This window comes from Crinia signifera, chromosome 11 (assembly GCF_055691185.1).
Source record: "Crinia signifera chromosome 11, ASM5569118v1, whole genome shotgun sequence".
Taxonomy (NCBI): Eukaryota; Metazoa; Chordata; class Amphibia; order Anura; family Myobatrachidae; genus Crinia; species Crinia signifera.
This window is the reverse complement of record NC_139227.1, coordinates 112,710,796-112,726,062: the sequence shown is the minus strand read 5'-3', so window position 1 is coordinate 112,726,062 and position 15,267 is coordinate 112,710,796. Positions and strand designations below refer to the sequence as shown.

General features: G+C 45.6%; 1 protein-coding gene across 2 annotated transcripts in view; it reads right to left on the bottom strand.

The window, feature by feature from the left end:
- ELP4 (elongator acetyltransferase complex subunit 4) overlaps positions 1-15,267 on the bottom strand; it is a 289,757-nt gene that overhangs the window by 146,095 nt on the left and 128,395 nt on the right. For both annotated transcript variants that reach the window (XM_083164259.1, XM_083164260.1), the window contains exons 6-7: positions 10,946-11,039; positions 1,369-1,557 (exon numbers count right to left, since the gene is read on the bottom strand). In XM_083164259.1, the coding sequence (XP_083020385.1) occupies positions 1,369-1,557; positions 10,946-11,039 (283 nt within the window). The remainder of the gene's footprint in view (positions 1-1,368; positions 1,558-10,945; positions 11,040-15,267) is intronic.

The following is a 15,267-nucleotide window of genomic DNA, read 5'->3' as shown; positions in this document are numbered from 1 at the left end:
GCAAGCCGCTCCTTAGGTAGGATTTCCTAGTTCCAGTGTCTCCCCCTCAAATGGGGATCACTTGGAACATGCCTGTCACAACGCTGCTGTCCTCTCATCTAGGAGCTCAGCGTGTAAGCTCCGCATAAAATGGCCGCCGCCATCACGGAGCGCCTGTCCCCCATGATCCCCACCTAAACGTGGAGCCGGTTTCAGGGTACTCCGGAGCCCAGGCAGCCTTTTAGAAAAGGCTATAAGCGCTGCACAGGGGGACCAGACAGTGTCTCCCTTGTGCACAGTGAGCTGACAGGACGCGCTTCTGTCAGCTCCTGCTGCGCAAGCAGTGTGAGGATTCACTATGAGAATCCTCACACTGTGCCTACCTAGCTAGGGTGAAAGTTAATAAAACAATAAAAATCCCCTAACTACTCTAATTCTTCGGCTGCTCCTGCAGCCCTTTAGAATAGCACCCACTCCAGTGGGCACCTAACACGAACTGAAGAGTCCAGGGATGCAGTAGGGGAGGAGCCTACCCTCTAAAGCTTTAGGATAGGTGCCTGGCTCCTTCGGACCCTCCTACATCCCAGTGTTGAGCTGTGTCACCAGGACCATTGAAAGAGAAAGAATATAACAGTGTGCCAAGCGCAGCGCGACAGCGGGGGACGCGGCACACTTATACGGTGTCCATGACGACATAGGCTCAAAAAGACCACGAAGAACTCATGTCAACCTAATGAGCATGTCAACTATTTCATATGTCGACCTTATGACACCTAGGGTTAAATTTACTAAGGCTTCTAAAAGCAAAAGTGAGGGTGCAACCAATGAGATTCTAGCTATCATCTCTCTTGCGCAGCCTAGAAAATGATAGAATCTGATTGGTTGCTATGGATGGCTACTGCAACTATATAACTGTATTCTAAGACGCAGTACGCAGTCGAACTTTGACCCATACCCCACAATACGGTCCTACGGTGGGACGGCATTTACCTGCTCGCTAATATAAACGCCGCCTAGTGAACAGGTCTGAATGACCCCCAATGTGGATCCTGCGGCAGACGTATGAGGAAATAAAAGTAGGATGTCAAAAAGTTATTTTACTTGTTCAGCGACAGATCGGGGTAGACTGTAAAAGGATCATCATACAGAAAGGGTGAAATAATAATAGAGACAGACTATAAAGAGATTATCAGGAACATGTCATGAGTTTCATAGACTGATAAGGAACCCTACTGACATAATATTACCCAGTCACTCAGTACCTGCGATAGATGACAACACCGTATCTTACATCATCAAACGTTCTCTAAAGGCGATGGAAGTAGAGGTATATGCTCCAGGATGACTTTATCTAACACATCCACTTTATACCTGGGCTTCCGCGCTCACCTGGATGAGATGTGTCGGCAGTGTGATGGCACACACTGACAGAGATGCCCGGAGAAGGCCTCGGAGGGCATACAGAAACCTGGTCAGGCTGTGCAGATTGTGCGGGCACTCATTGCTACAGATGTCATCACCCCACAGCACCGATCCCAAAGACTGGATGGCGATCCGCAGGATGTTCTTCTGTCCAGTCTGCCAATAAAGAACGTAAGCTTGGTCAGTCGTAGCCGCGACAGTCCCACATTGGTACACGTAGCAAATATACAGCCTGGGTTTTCTCACTTATGTAAAATCATTTGCAATGTTACTTAGGCCAAGTAACGCTTAGTGGAAGGACTACGCTCCAAGGTGAAGACCATTCAGAACACTGCCATAGGCTGGGAATCGGTAATACTTTGGGGGAATGGACAACTTAAAGATGGACCTGACCAATTCCGGCAGGCATGTTGGAAGCAAAAGTGATTAGTCAAGACATTCATGGGTAGATGTATGAAGCAGTGATAGGAGTGATGGAGGAGAAATGAGCCAAAGTGGTACATGGTAACCAATCAGCTGCTCTGTATAATTTTATATTATGCAAATTATAGATGTTACTTCAGTGCTGATTGGTTGCCACGAGCCACTTCTCATCTGGCTCACTTTTCCTCCCTGATAACTGCTTCATAGATCTCCTCAGTGTGTAGACCAGGCATGTCCCACCTTGGCCATCCAGCTGTTGTGAAACTACAAGTCCCATCATGCCTTGCAACAGTTTTGGTATTAGGGAATGCTAACACTATGGCAAGGTATGTTGGGATGTGTAGTTTCACAACACCTGGAGGGTCATCGTTTGGACATGCCTGGTGTATACTGTCAGTTAGGGATAAAGTTTGTTGTTAATTAAAAAAAACAACAACAGTACATAGAACATTTACAGATGGAAATGTGGTCACTGCATTCTGGAAGGCCCCTAGATGAGACCCCCACACTTGGTACCACTACTTCTGTGAAAACTGTTATGGTTCCGAGAACTGGAATTTTAAGAAACCCAAGTTATTGATCGCTACATATTAAGATCATCTTCTCGGTCAAGTTGGACCTTTGGGAGAGAGATCTGAGCACTACTCTAACCAATCCAAGCAGCAATTGGAGGCTTAAATAATCTCGCCAAATTCCCAATTCATTTGCACAAGACTGTATGTACGGAGAGGAAGAGACAAATATTCATGTGATGTGGAAACAGGGAAAATGATAGGGCGGCCAAAAATAACCCCAGTAGAGTGATTTTCCCCGGAGTGCGGAGTGTCACCTGTTATGTGACACTCACATTGTTTACATTCATTGGGTGTCAGCTCTAAAACTTAAATCAGCTTCAATTCAACATTGAGACCACCATGTCACCATGGTCTTACTGTCCACATATATAATGTCAACAATGCCAGAATGACAACATGTCATTATGATGTCAACAAACAAAATGTCGGCAGATAATGGTTCCCGGTTTTAGAGTTATAGGGTTAGTTAACACATCTACAGTGAATCGACATGATGAATACCGACTGTCACAATGTAGATATTCTGGCAATGTTGACACTGATGCGGACATTCTGGTGTCGGAACTTAGGGGTAGATGTATGAAGCAGTGATAATGGAGAAGTGGCCCATGGCAACCAATCAGCACTGAAGTAAGATGTATAATTTGCATAATAGTACATTATACTGAGCAGCTGATTCTGGTTCTCCTTCCTTACCAAAGCTTCATACATCTACCCCCTAGTAACATACCCATGCCAAGTACCCATATTACATGATACAGTACGTGACGCAGGGGGCTATAAATTAACCAAGTCGTCCTCTACGAGCCTGTCCTGGATTTCCAATATGTCACGTCAACCACGGAGCCAATATTCTGGCCAATCTTGGACCTCGTTAGACACTGTTCTGTCCCCAGCACAAAACAAGTGCCGTGTTCCCATAACCTGAGTGTGTATCGGGAAATGGAATGTGGAGTATTCCCAGAGGACGACCTTCTAATCGGATAAACAAAGGTGAAAAGTTTGAGTGTATACAGAAAAAAACCTAAGCCATGAGCTTTAACTGACAGGTGTGTGACTACTGCGGTCTGCTATGTGGAATGAAGGACAGAAGCTGATCAGTATCGCACATCTTACTGCGGCTGCTGGTGTCACATAGCCAAGAAATGTGTTAGAGGCCCTGCAGCCATAGGGTGAGGATACAGCCGCCCAATCAGCCGGTGGTGACAACTGCGGCTAATCCACTGCCCTAAGCAAGAGTATATTAAGGTCTCACGACTTGCATTCATAGTAAAGGTACACTGCATACTTTTTCGGGGTTAAAAGGTTGGTAGAGAGAAAGCAGCAGCAGCAACATGTAATAATGCAGAGTCACTAGTCCGGTTGGGGGCTGTGCAGGCGGAAGGGCTGGTGCGTGGAAGTCGGTACAAGAAACTCATGGATTGTGATATTGCTCAATGGTGTTTTTGTACAAGAAATATATTGGCTATATAAATTGTAAGCAGATTATAACCAAAGGTTCTGTCACCATATAAACTTACCTAGACACTACTAGGGATGAGCTACTATAGGGCCGATCTTCCCTGTAAACATTAAATACTTTGACCTCAACAATTGGCCATTCACATAAATTGTTGCTTATTGGAGGTTTCAATCTATGGGGCTATTAGTTTCCCGCAGAAGTGCGCGAGAACTTAAACTAGGGTCTTGCCGTGGCCGCAGTTTAAGTTTTGGCGGGGGTGGCGATGCAGCATTTCATGGGCTGGGAGACGCAGGCGTGTCTGGCCCACGGTGACTTCACCTAAACATGGCCGGCCTGCATCTGGTTTCTTAGCCGGACGGTGCAGCCAGGGAGCAGACGGTCATGTGTGAGGGCGTCACTGTGTAGAAAAGCACTTGCACAATAGCGATGTGCCTGCAGATCACTGGTAGGGACGCGGCGAGAGTAGGGCAGCCATACGCTGGGCATGGCAGCCTCCCTGCAGAATGCCACCGGGGCATGCAGTTATTCGGAATTTCACAAAACTGCCACAAGCTCTGAATCAGGCCCTATATTCCTTATCACATGTACACTCCAGGATATTTTTGGAGTGTGGGAGGGGAGGGGATGGGTGGAAGGGTCAACAGTGTCCAAGTCAACAGTAATGGTCGACAGGCAATAGGTAGACATCCAACATGCCATTTTTTGTTTTGTTTATGGTGTCTATGGCAACCAATGTTGAGATGGACACAGTATAAGTGTATTTTATTCTCCCTCTGTGCCCGCTGGGATAGTAAAGTCCTTTTATGGGGAAAAATCATGAAAAACTCACGTCAAACCTTTTTATGTCTACTTTAAACTTTTGGACATGTCAACTTTTTCTGTGTGTCAACAGTTTGCATGTTGACTATTAGTGATCAACCATTGGACCGCATCCCGGACGGAAGTAAAATACCCGTAGGCAGGGGTTAAAGTGGGCCGGAACGGGCGGAACTGCGTTCCGCCAGTTCTATTTTGGTGGTGGAACCGTTCGCCGGTTTCACACACTCCGGCTCCTGCTGGACGGTGAAATCCCGCACGCCCAGGGAGCCGTGCCGCACACAGTAGTTTATCATGGAGGGGATGGCCACAGCCCGGCAGCCGTCCCTTCCAGTGTCGGGATCCGGCTGCAACCGTGCGGCCGGGCCGTGGCCGTCCTATGTGAATGGACACAATAGTGTCCATTCACAACCAATGTGTGCGGCACGGCTCCCTGGCCGTGCGGGATTTTGCCGTCCGGCAGGAGCCGGAATGTGTGAAACTGGCCTTCCACCTCTGCCAGCCCACCTTCCCCTGAGTTAAGTGGGCAGCGAGATATCGGCCAGCCACTGGTACAGTTTCACAGCATTTCCACTGTGGCTTCAGCCCGCTTGCCAATTGTAGCTCGGGCCTCGTGGACTGGCAGCCAATCAGTAGCGGCTGCTCATGATTGGCTGCCAGGCCACGAGCAAAGGCGCCACATTTGAAGTGCTGTCGCTGTTGTGACAGTGAGATGCACTGATAGCCTGCCCCAGCTAACATGAGTTGCCGCCGATGAGGACGCAGTTCGGTCCCAGCAGGTACCGGGGGCTTGCTTCTTGCAAGTGCACCCCACCCAGGTGCAGAATGCCTAAGGTGGTGGTGCTGTCCAGCACCACACTGGCTACCGAGTACTTCAACGGCAAGTGGCTGTTAACCGGGTTCTTGCTGGCCGCACACTGCTACTGCGGGCACCATTTTGGGACCTTCGGTGGACAGCTGGGGACGCAGCCGACAATTACCTCGGGGAAGTGCTTAACCCAGCCGGGAGCACTGAGTAATCCATCTGAAGTAGCCGGGCTCACACCTACTCTAGGTAAGTGACCCCATTACACCCGCACACTATGATCACACCTAGTACTACTAGGCTACCTTTTATAGGTTTTAGATTATATAGGTTTTATATTATTTTATATTATTTCTGGGGGCAATGTTTGTTTGTTTTTCCTGTGTGGGGGCATTGTGCTTTATTTGGGATGCAGTCAGCATAAGCTTCACTGCAAATGTGGGCTTTATGTATACAAGTGGCACTGCAAATGTGGGCATTAATTGTGTATTAGCAGCACTGCATATGTGGACATTATGTGGGCATTGTGTCTGTGTATAAGCGGCACTGCAAATGATAATGTAATGTGAATTAGAGACACTACATGTGGTGTAATGTGAATGCTTTTGTGCTACTTTGTGACCAAGCCCCCATTCTAGTGAGGCCACACCCTTTTTGTGCTGCGCGCCTTCGTTTGCGGTGTAATGAGTTCCACCACCTCTCCAGGACCACTTTAAGCACTGCCCGTAGGTAATCCGCGCAAGCATGGGGAGAATATACAAACTCCACACAGGAATAGGGAATCAAACCCGTATATATATATATATATATATATATATATATATATATATATATATATATATATATATATATATATATATATATATATATATATATACACACACACACACAGTATTTGATGTGGCCGCTAAATCATTAAAGACCCCACAACGCTCGGCATACACCTGGAGTGACAGCAATGCTCTGTAAGACGTGTACATGCGTTACATAAGGCTGGCTGATTGCAGTTTCCAGTGACAATAGCAGCATTCTTCTCTCCATAGAACAACATGAAGCTGAATAAAGTCTGGCGTACGTGGAGAAGCGTACAGTAGGCAGCAGAACACAAGTTCACGAGAGGGAGACGCTGAAGTCAGGGAGTCTCATTAGTGACAGAATGCACCTGAGGCTCATTAAAGGACCTTTTAGAAACGAGGCAGAGATGTGGAGGGGTGTATGGAGGAAGGACTCAACTGTCCCTGCTGTGGTTTAAAAAAAAAATAGAAAAAAAAAAGGCTGCAGATGGAAATCCAGGCCCTGGGAGAGCACGGGAAGCCAGAGAGGAGCAGACAAGCCGAGGTGCCAGGAGAGCGCTCTGTACGAGTCTGGCACTATTTCGGGAACAAACAGTTGAGATGCAGAGACCGCACTGGGTATAGAGAGATGACTCTGAAGCTGCTGTCGTCGGCATCCGACATGTGCAGATACTTCTATACCATCATCATTCATTTATCCATATATACCCCAGGGCAGAGCAAACGCAGAAACCATTTATTTATTAGAAAATAGTATAGGACACAGGACTTATAAAATAAATATGGAATGTTTTGTCCTGAAGCGACAGGATGAGAAAATAAATGGCTTAAGGGGGTGAACAAGATGCAGAGAGCCAGACGTATTAAGCCTGATGAAGTGATAAAGTGGAAGGTGATAGGAGCTGATTGGCTGCTGCACCAACTGCCATGTTACAAGGCTGGGTTTAAAAAATGACAGCAGCTGATTGGCTGCCACCCCCACTCCCTATCTGTTCCTACCTCCAATCTCTGGGAATGGGATCATTGGGTCGACCAAATGTTGATGGACAGTCATTAGGTTGACACTGTTGGGTCGGCATACTGGAAGGTCGACAGGTGACTAGGTCGACAGTCAAAAAGTCGACATGGGGTTTTACACCTTTTTTTATCCGAATGTCGACACAGTTGACATTGACACAGTTTTAAGTGCACAGCGTCTGCTTGCCATGCTACGCTCAGCACACTATGTTATTCTCCCACCACGCCCTAGTGGATGGTAGGGCATGAAATACCGCCTGTCGGCACGTCGACTCAAAAAACAGTGAAAACCCCCATGTTGACCTTTTGACTGTCGACCTAACACATGTGTCGACCTAGACACCTGTCGACCTTCCAGTATATCACCCCAACGGTGTCGACCATCTTACGGTCGACCCATCGACCGTATCCCAACCACTGTTATCTCTCCATATCCAACAAGTTTGAAACAGATCAGAGTCCCTGTAAAAATTGCTTTCACTTTCTGTTAAGGAGTAATTTGGTCCCTCGAGTGGCCTCTAGTGGTCAGTGGTAGAACTTCACCTCAGAGGAAAAGAGAAGTTAACCAGATATATGCCTTTGCCTACAGGTAGATGTAATTATGAGACAAACTCAGTTATTTTGAAAACTGTACTAATTGAATCCCCCCCCCCCCCCCCTTCGCAGCAATCACTCCGCCACAACCAGAGAAGGCCGGTTCCACTTCTTCAATTTCATGAGATGAATTCTTACAAAAATATGTCAGCATTCAAGAAACAACTAGCAGCCTCCAGAATAAATAAAGCCGGTCTGAACACTGAGAAACACAGGGGGTTTATTTACAAAGATAAAAGTTCGACTGAAGATGCTGCTACCAATCAGAATCTACTTATTTTTTTCAGCACCTTCTCGAACAGTGGTTCCCAACCTCGGTCCTCAGGACTTACACCCCCCCGCCCCAGTTCACATTTTACAGGTCACCTGGTAGGTGCACAGGTGCACTCATTATTCACTGACACATTTTAAGAGATCCACAGGTGGGGCTAATTACTTCACTTGACTGTGAGGAGACCTACAAAACATGCACTGTGTGGGGTCCTGAGGACCGACTTTGAGAACCTTTGATCTAGATAATAGGTCCTTAGGACCACAAACATCCCATGTTCTCGAGGTTAACCAGCAGGTGCATAGGGGCAGTTATTACTCATTGACTCGTTTTAAAAGATCCACAGGTGGAACTAATTACTTGTGATTCTGTGTGGAGACCTGGAAAACGGGAACCGTTGGGAGGTCCCGAGGACCGCGGTTGAGAACCACTGAAGATAGATAGAATTTGATTGGTTGCCCCTAGCAACATCCCATCTTAATAAATAAACCCTCAAACTCAGAACATATAATACTGGGGTAAGCGACTCATAAATGGCCATCAATAATATGACCAAAACCTTACTCTTACCCGAATCTGTAACTTATGAGTAGCAATTATTTGTACAATTAATACAGTATTCATTTATTAAATCACATTCAAAAACAACTTCATTATAGTAGAAAACCAGGCTTGCACCAAATAGACACAAATGATTATTTTTTGGGTGCTGATGTTTTTCTCTTCCACACCGATAACATGTCCCGGATGTAAGCCGACCTGCAATTGTACAGAACAGCAGAGTCCTGTACTCTGTGGTGTGGGAAGTGTTATGACATGCCTGTTACCATCGTTACCACAGCAAGTGGGGAGCGGTGCCTGTCAGGGACCAATTTACTTCTCCAGAGGGGCACTGCCACCAAAGGAAAGCACGCGCTGCCCGGGAGTCTCTGCAGACTGAAATCTGAGCAGCAACCTAAATGAGCACAGATACGCCGCACTGCTGGGGGAAACAGACCAGGCCGCAGAATAAACCAACCAGACAGCACACAAAGCATTCATCTGGTGAGAAAATCAATAATCCTCATTACTGCTGACCGAGTGACCTATCTATAACTCTGAGGAGCGCCATCACACCCCTAGGGTACAAAGTACTGTATAGTATACATTACGGGGGCTGGCAGGGCATTCTGGGACTTGTAGTTCATAAACAGTTGGAGTGTCACAGGCTGCACTAAGATCTGAGGAGAACGCTATAGGGCTGCACACCCTGGTAATGAGAAGTTCCCCAAATCCACACACACCAGGGGGATAGTCAATGTCGGACGAGATTTCCGATTGTGGAAATATCGGCAGTTCACTCTTCAACCGGGGCCAGGACTCGCCTGCTACAGATACCCATCCCTATGGAGGATGGCTGTATTGACGGAAATGGACCTGGATTGTCAAATCCGCTCTTTCTTTTTTTTTTTTTACAAAACTTTACGACACTCGACAGTCGGAACATTGAATAACGACTGTGTGAGATCATGACAGAATCTGGTGAAACCGGCTGGGATTCCGACTGCCAGGACTTTGTGACGGTCGGTATCCCGGGTTGAAGACCCCCCCGCAGTAGTAAAGGTGGCGCTCGAGGATAAAAAAAAGCACAGGCCACAATTTCACAATTGTGTCCTGGGGATACGGTCATTAGGTCGAACCTATTAAGGTTCGACACGCATTGAGGCAACCACTGCAGTCGACAAGGCTTAGGTCAACACCTGAAAAGGGTTGACATGTCTAAGATTGACTGGGTCGGAAGGTTGACACAAGCATTAGGTCGACAATGGTAAGGTTTTTATTTGAGCCAACTTGTGCTGACTGGCGGAATTTGAAGCCCTACCTTTCACTACGGCGTGGTGGGAGAATAACAGTGTGCCGGGTGTAGCGAGGGATGCGGTACACTATGTCGACATTCGGGACAAAAAATACAGTGAAAAACTCATGTTGACCTTTTAACAGTCAACCTAATGTTTGTGTCGACCTTCCAACCATGTCGAACTATTTCAGGGGTCAACGTAAGGCCTGTCAACCTTCAGTGGTCAACGCAATGCATGTCAACCTAAATTGGGTCAACCAATGACGCATACCCTTGTCTTGAGGTTTTTTTTTTTTTTTATATGTTTGAGTGTTGCCTTTAGTACTGTAGGCCAGGGGTTTTAAACATGCACTCTATCAACTGTAGAACTACACATCCCAGCATTCCTTGTCCCAGTTTATTAGGGCATGCTCAAATTGTGCCAGGGCACGATGGGACATCTAGGTTCTTGAACAAGAATGTTTGCAGTTCGCGTTTTTGCCCAGTATGGAACACGTCGTATCCTAGTATTCTGACTGCTGCCAACAAATAGGCTGGAGTAGGCATGGAGCAAACTGATGAACTGGCTCAGTTCACAAGACGTCCACACTAGTCCGACTGCCTTCAACTCAACTAAGACGCAACGTTTGTACAGAGTTTGACCTCAATTCCTCCACGTTGCTCCGAATCCAGCAGACACCATGTGTAGCTAATCAGCCATCAGTAAAAAACCATTGAGGATAAGCATATTTCAGTAGGGTGGATGAGCGCATTCACACGGTCTTGTCCTGTCCACTGAGAACGCATTACCCATTAACATATCAACTACCTGGCCGTGATCTCCCTGTTCACAATATAAGTGTTTAGAAACAATGTGCTCCACGGTTCCAAGACCTTCCTGGCTCACCCCAGAGACCTTGTACAATACAATTAGTTACATGATCGCAGCATACAGCAAATGTGCTGGATACCTGGGGGCTGGATCCGTCAAACCCTCCCTGGTGAACCACGCGCTGGATAGATTGGAGAAGCTGGAGGTAATCACAGGACACTTCGCTTGATGACCTGTGGGAGGGAAAAGTTTATGCCAGTTAGCATGACAACTAAACGAGATCCCCATGTAAAGTAAATAAAAGACGGTATACATAACAGATATAGCGGATATTTGAGACAAAGTTCCATACCACCCAACAGTCCTGATTTGAGGGTACTGTCTTGATTTCTGGGAAGGTGGCAGTGGGTCACAGTGGTGATCAGGTCCAGCACACTCCATAAGGACCTCGTCTTTGGACCCGAACACATTTACCATCCAACCCCAGAGCGCCAGCACTCTCCTCCCTTTTCTTGTACATTATACAGTGTATATAGATAGATAGATCGATAGGTAGATCCATCTATCTATCTAAACCACTCTTTTATTTGCAAGTCAACATTTCGTGGACCGCATTCTCAGGAAGTGGATGCGTTCCACTAAACGGTGACTTGCAAATAAAGTTTTTCAAAAAAAATTTTGTTGACCACACATATACAGTATGTGCCCAATATTTTATAGGCATCCCAATGTAAACTCTGGCAGAGATCTGTGGCAGAAATAAAAGTTTCCGCTGACTAATTTCGGCGACAATCAAATGATTTCTCTTCCCTTCGGCCACATACGATGAGATGTGTTCTTGGACATGTCTTCTTGCATGTTGCTGAGGGGATGCGGGCGGTGAGTGCCGCTTACGGATGTTCGCTGTCTAGCGAGTTGGTCTGAATCAGAACTTAAGTTCTAATGATTGGAAATCGTTCATCATATTTTATATGTAATCTGATCAGAAAGCATGTAACACATATAGCTACTGGTCTCCAAAATGGCCTGACTGATTTTGAAGAAATTTTCAGGCAGATTAGCCCAGCGGGTGATCCTGTGAAATTTGGTAGCGATCGGATCAACAGAATTTTTTAGGGGGGTTTTGGGAATTAATTGATCACGCCACAAATGAGATTTCGTTCCCGCCGAACTTCTGTCAAATGCAACTGAATATTCAAGCCGTTGTCGACAAGGTATTCCCAAAACTAACAACCAACTACAAAAATCCGGATTGGCTGTGCGAACGTGCAATATTGGCACCAAAAAATGATGGTGTCAACAAGGTCAATGAGCAAATTCAATTGAAACTGCCGGCAAAACAGTCAAATACAAATCGAACGACAAAGTAACGGACGAAGAACAAGCCGTCAATTATCCGATTGAATTTTTGAATTCATTGGAACCACCCGGAATGCCACCGCACATATCAACATTGAGGGTTGGATTACCGGTGATGCTTATTCGCAACTTAAACGTACCAAAGTTGTGCAACGGAACCAGATTGATCATCGGCACTGTACCTATAGATATCTGCTAAAACTTTGTCACATGACCGCCCCCATCCATCCACCAGAAGTCATCTGGCTATAGATAAATAGTGGTTCCCGTGAGAAGCCGGGGCGTGTCGCTACTGTATATATACAAGCAAAGTAAAAAGCAAAAAATTATTAAAATGTTCCGACAGTGTCAAATCCTATGGAAAATGACATTTATATAATGACATTTATATAACTTAACACATTTTAAGTCAATTGGGTAAACCATGTGTTAACCAAAGTAGGCAAGTGAAAAAACTAAAAAGAAAAGCAACAAAACAAAACTACTATATACATTGTTTATAGTAATAACAAATGAACAACAAAAATTGCGCATGACATAGTAAAGTAAATCTGGGGATTTTCCTTTAAACAGTGGTGTAGATGATAATATAGAGACAATGTAGAGGACGTTCTGCCAAAATTTAAATATTAATTGATTTTGTTTTGTTTCTACTTAACGTTAATAAGGAATAACTTGTGGTGGTGAAGGTCAAAGTCGTCAATAGCCAATATTGAAATGTTTGCAAATGAGATTGCGCCTTGGTATCAATTAAACGGAGATCTCCCTGTGGTGGCTACAGGGGCAGCTGGGAGGAAAGAGTTAGAGGTGAAGACGTTGGAAACTGGGATGACTTAATTATAATCGAGGCGCGCTTACAATGGAGTAAGTAATGAAACCGCCATTGCATTTAAATAGCAATCATAGATAATTAACACATAGTTAATGAGCTGCTACCCCAAGTACACCTGATCATTATACCTCGGAGTCCACAGTTTGCCACCGCAGAGAGAGGGGACTCAGGATTAATGATAAAATTAACTCACTGCAATATGTGGACACAGTGTATTCATTCATCATATTAGAATACGTTTTTAAATAGTCCCACAACCAAAAAGAAGCGTTTCTGGATATCAATTATGAGAATAAAATATCCTAAATCGGTGGTGTCAAACTCATGGCCCTCCAGCTGTTGTGGAACTACACATCCCAGAGCAGGGCATGCTGGGACATGTAGTTCCACAACAGCTGGAGGGCCATGAGTTTGACACCTCTGTCCTAATAAATGTCATCTGATCATAAACATGGTAAATAAATACTTTTACAATGAAACATTAAGACAGCACCAAACGTGCATTTATCATTGGCAGCTGTAGCAGAATACGGGTCATATATGTATCATGAGAGCACAGAAATCTCAGTAGGGACTGGGCCTGGCAGAGAGTATGCCCACCCTGCTTACTCTATGTCACAGAGAAGATTGACACTAAATATCAACCTCTTTTATAATAAGAGTAAGACACAACGCAGATAAATAACAGAGAAGAACACACCTCCTCTGACGGGGTGCGGAAGAACTCTGCAGTTAAATTACAAGTACCTGTAAACAGGTATTTCCCGGATTAGACCCTTTCTCACACAGGATTCTACCAAGACAATTATCCGTTGGTCATCTCCAGACTGGAGATATGTAATCTCCTTCTATGTGAAATCCCTGACCAATGTCTCTCCACTCCAATATATCCTCAATGCTGCAGCCCGGCTCATCATCTTCAAATGACCTCCATCCACCTCCCCTCTTCTACAAGCACTTTACTGGCTTCCCATCCATTTTGGAATCAAATTCAAGCGTCTCACACTCACTTACAAAGCTCTCACCCACTCCTCTCCCACTTACATCTCTGACATTATCTGCCTTTACACTCCCACCTGCCCTTTCCGCTCTTCCAATGTATGCCGCCTCTTCTGCCAACTGATAACTTCCTTCCACTCATACCTCCAAGACTTTTCACGTGCTGCTCACCACCTCTGGAATTCTCTTGCTCTCTCCCTCAGGCTCTCCACCCACCTCCAAAACTTTAAAAAAGCTTTAAAGGCCCACTTCACCAAACCCAACCAACTCTCACCTTAATTCTCTGTTCCACACTTACGGTCTCCTTTATTGTATCCAGCTGTAAAGCTGGGTACACATATGTACAATCGTCGGGCCGTTCTTCCGTTCTGCGGACGAACGGCCGTTCGATTGTATATATATGTACGCAGTCCCGATCCCTTCGTTGCGATCGATAAACGTCCAAAAACGCTCTTGGCCGTCCACGGTCGGTCGGTCGAAGGTTCTTTGCTGCTTAATATTCTTCCGACAGGACGGCTCCATATCGAAAGAAAAGTGACGTATACGCACGTTCGATCGATATGCAGCCCGTTCCTGCGATCATTCCTCCCAAAAGCAGCACGCCCATGTGGGTGTTGACTAGCTGCGTCATCCCTCCATCAGCGCAGCATGTAAACAACAGGAAGTCTTCTCCCCCGTACTTTCCGCGCCATGCTGTTAAAGAATATTCGTTGTGTGTGCATTCCTTTTGAAATAAATAATCGTTGTGTGTGCATTCCTGACAGATATAGTTATAGAAGATAGATAGATAGATAGATATGTGACGTTCATTGTTCTGCATAAACACTTAACATTTATTAAGAAATACTGACAAAAAATACTGTGAACACTTTGTTTATTTGAGGTAAAACGGTGGTCGGACCTGAACAGAGTGTCACATACAGGTGCTTGCCATGACATAAGTGCCACGTGAAGGTGTAGCAGGAACGCCCACCCACCCAAAAAACATCAAACACATTGGAACATGGTGGTGTATGTAGTGGAAAGCGGTCCCACGGCAGCAACGCATCACATGGGAACATCCCGGCCTGCTCACATGTGATGCATTGTTTGTAAAAAGGCCCAAATGCACCGATAGACAAACGTACGTACGTATATCCTGTACAGCTAGCAATGATCTGAATAGTCACGGCTCTATTCACTGTAATACACGAACGATTCTTTGTTCTGTGATCACGCCTCGTTTTGGTATGCTCTTTTAATCCAGCCCATTATGATAATGTTGTGTACAT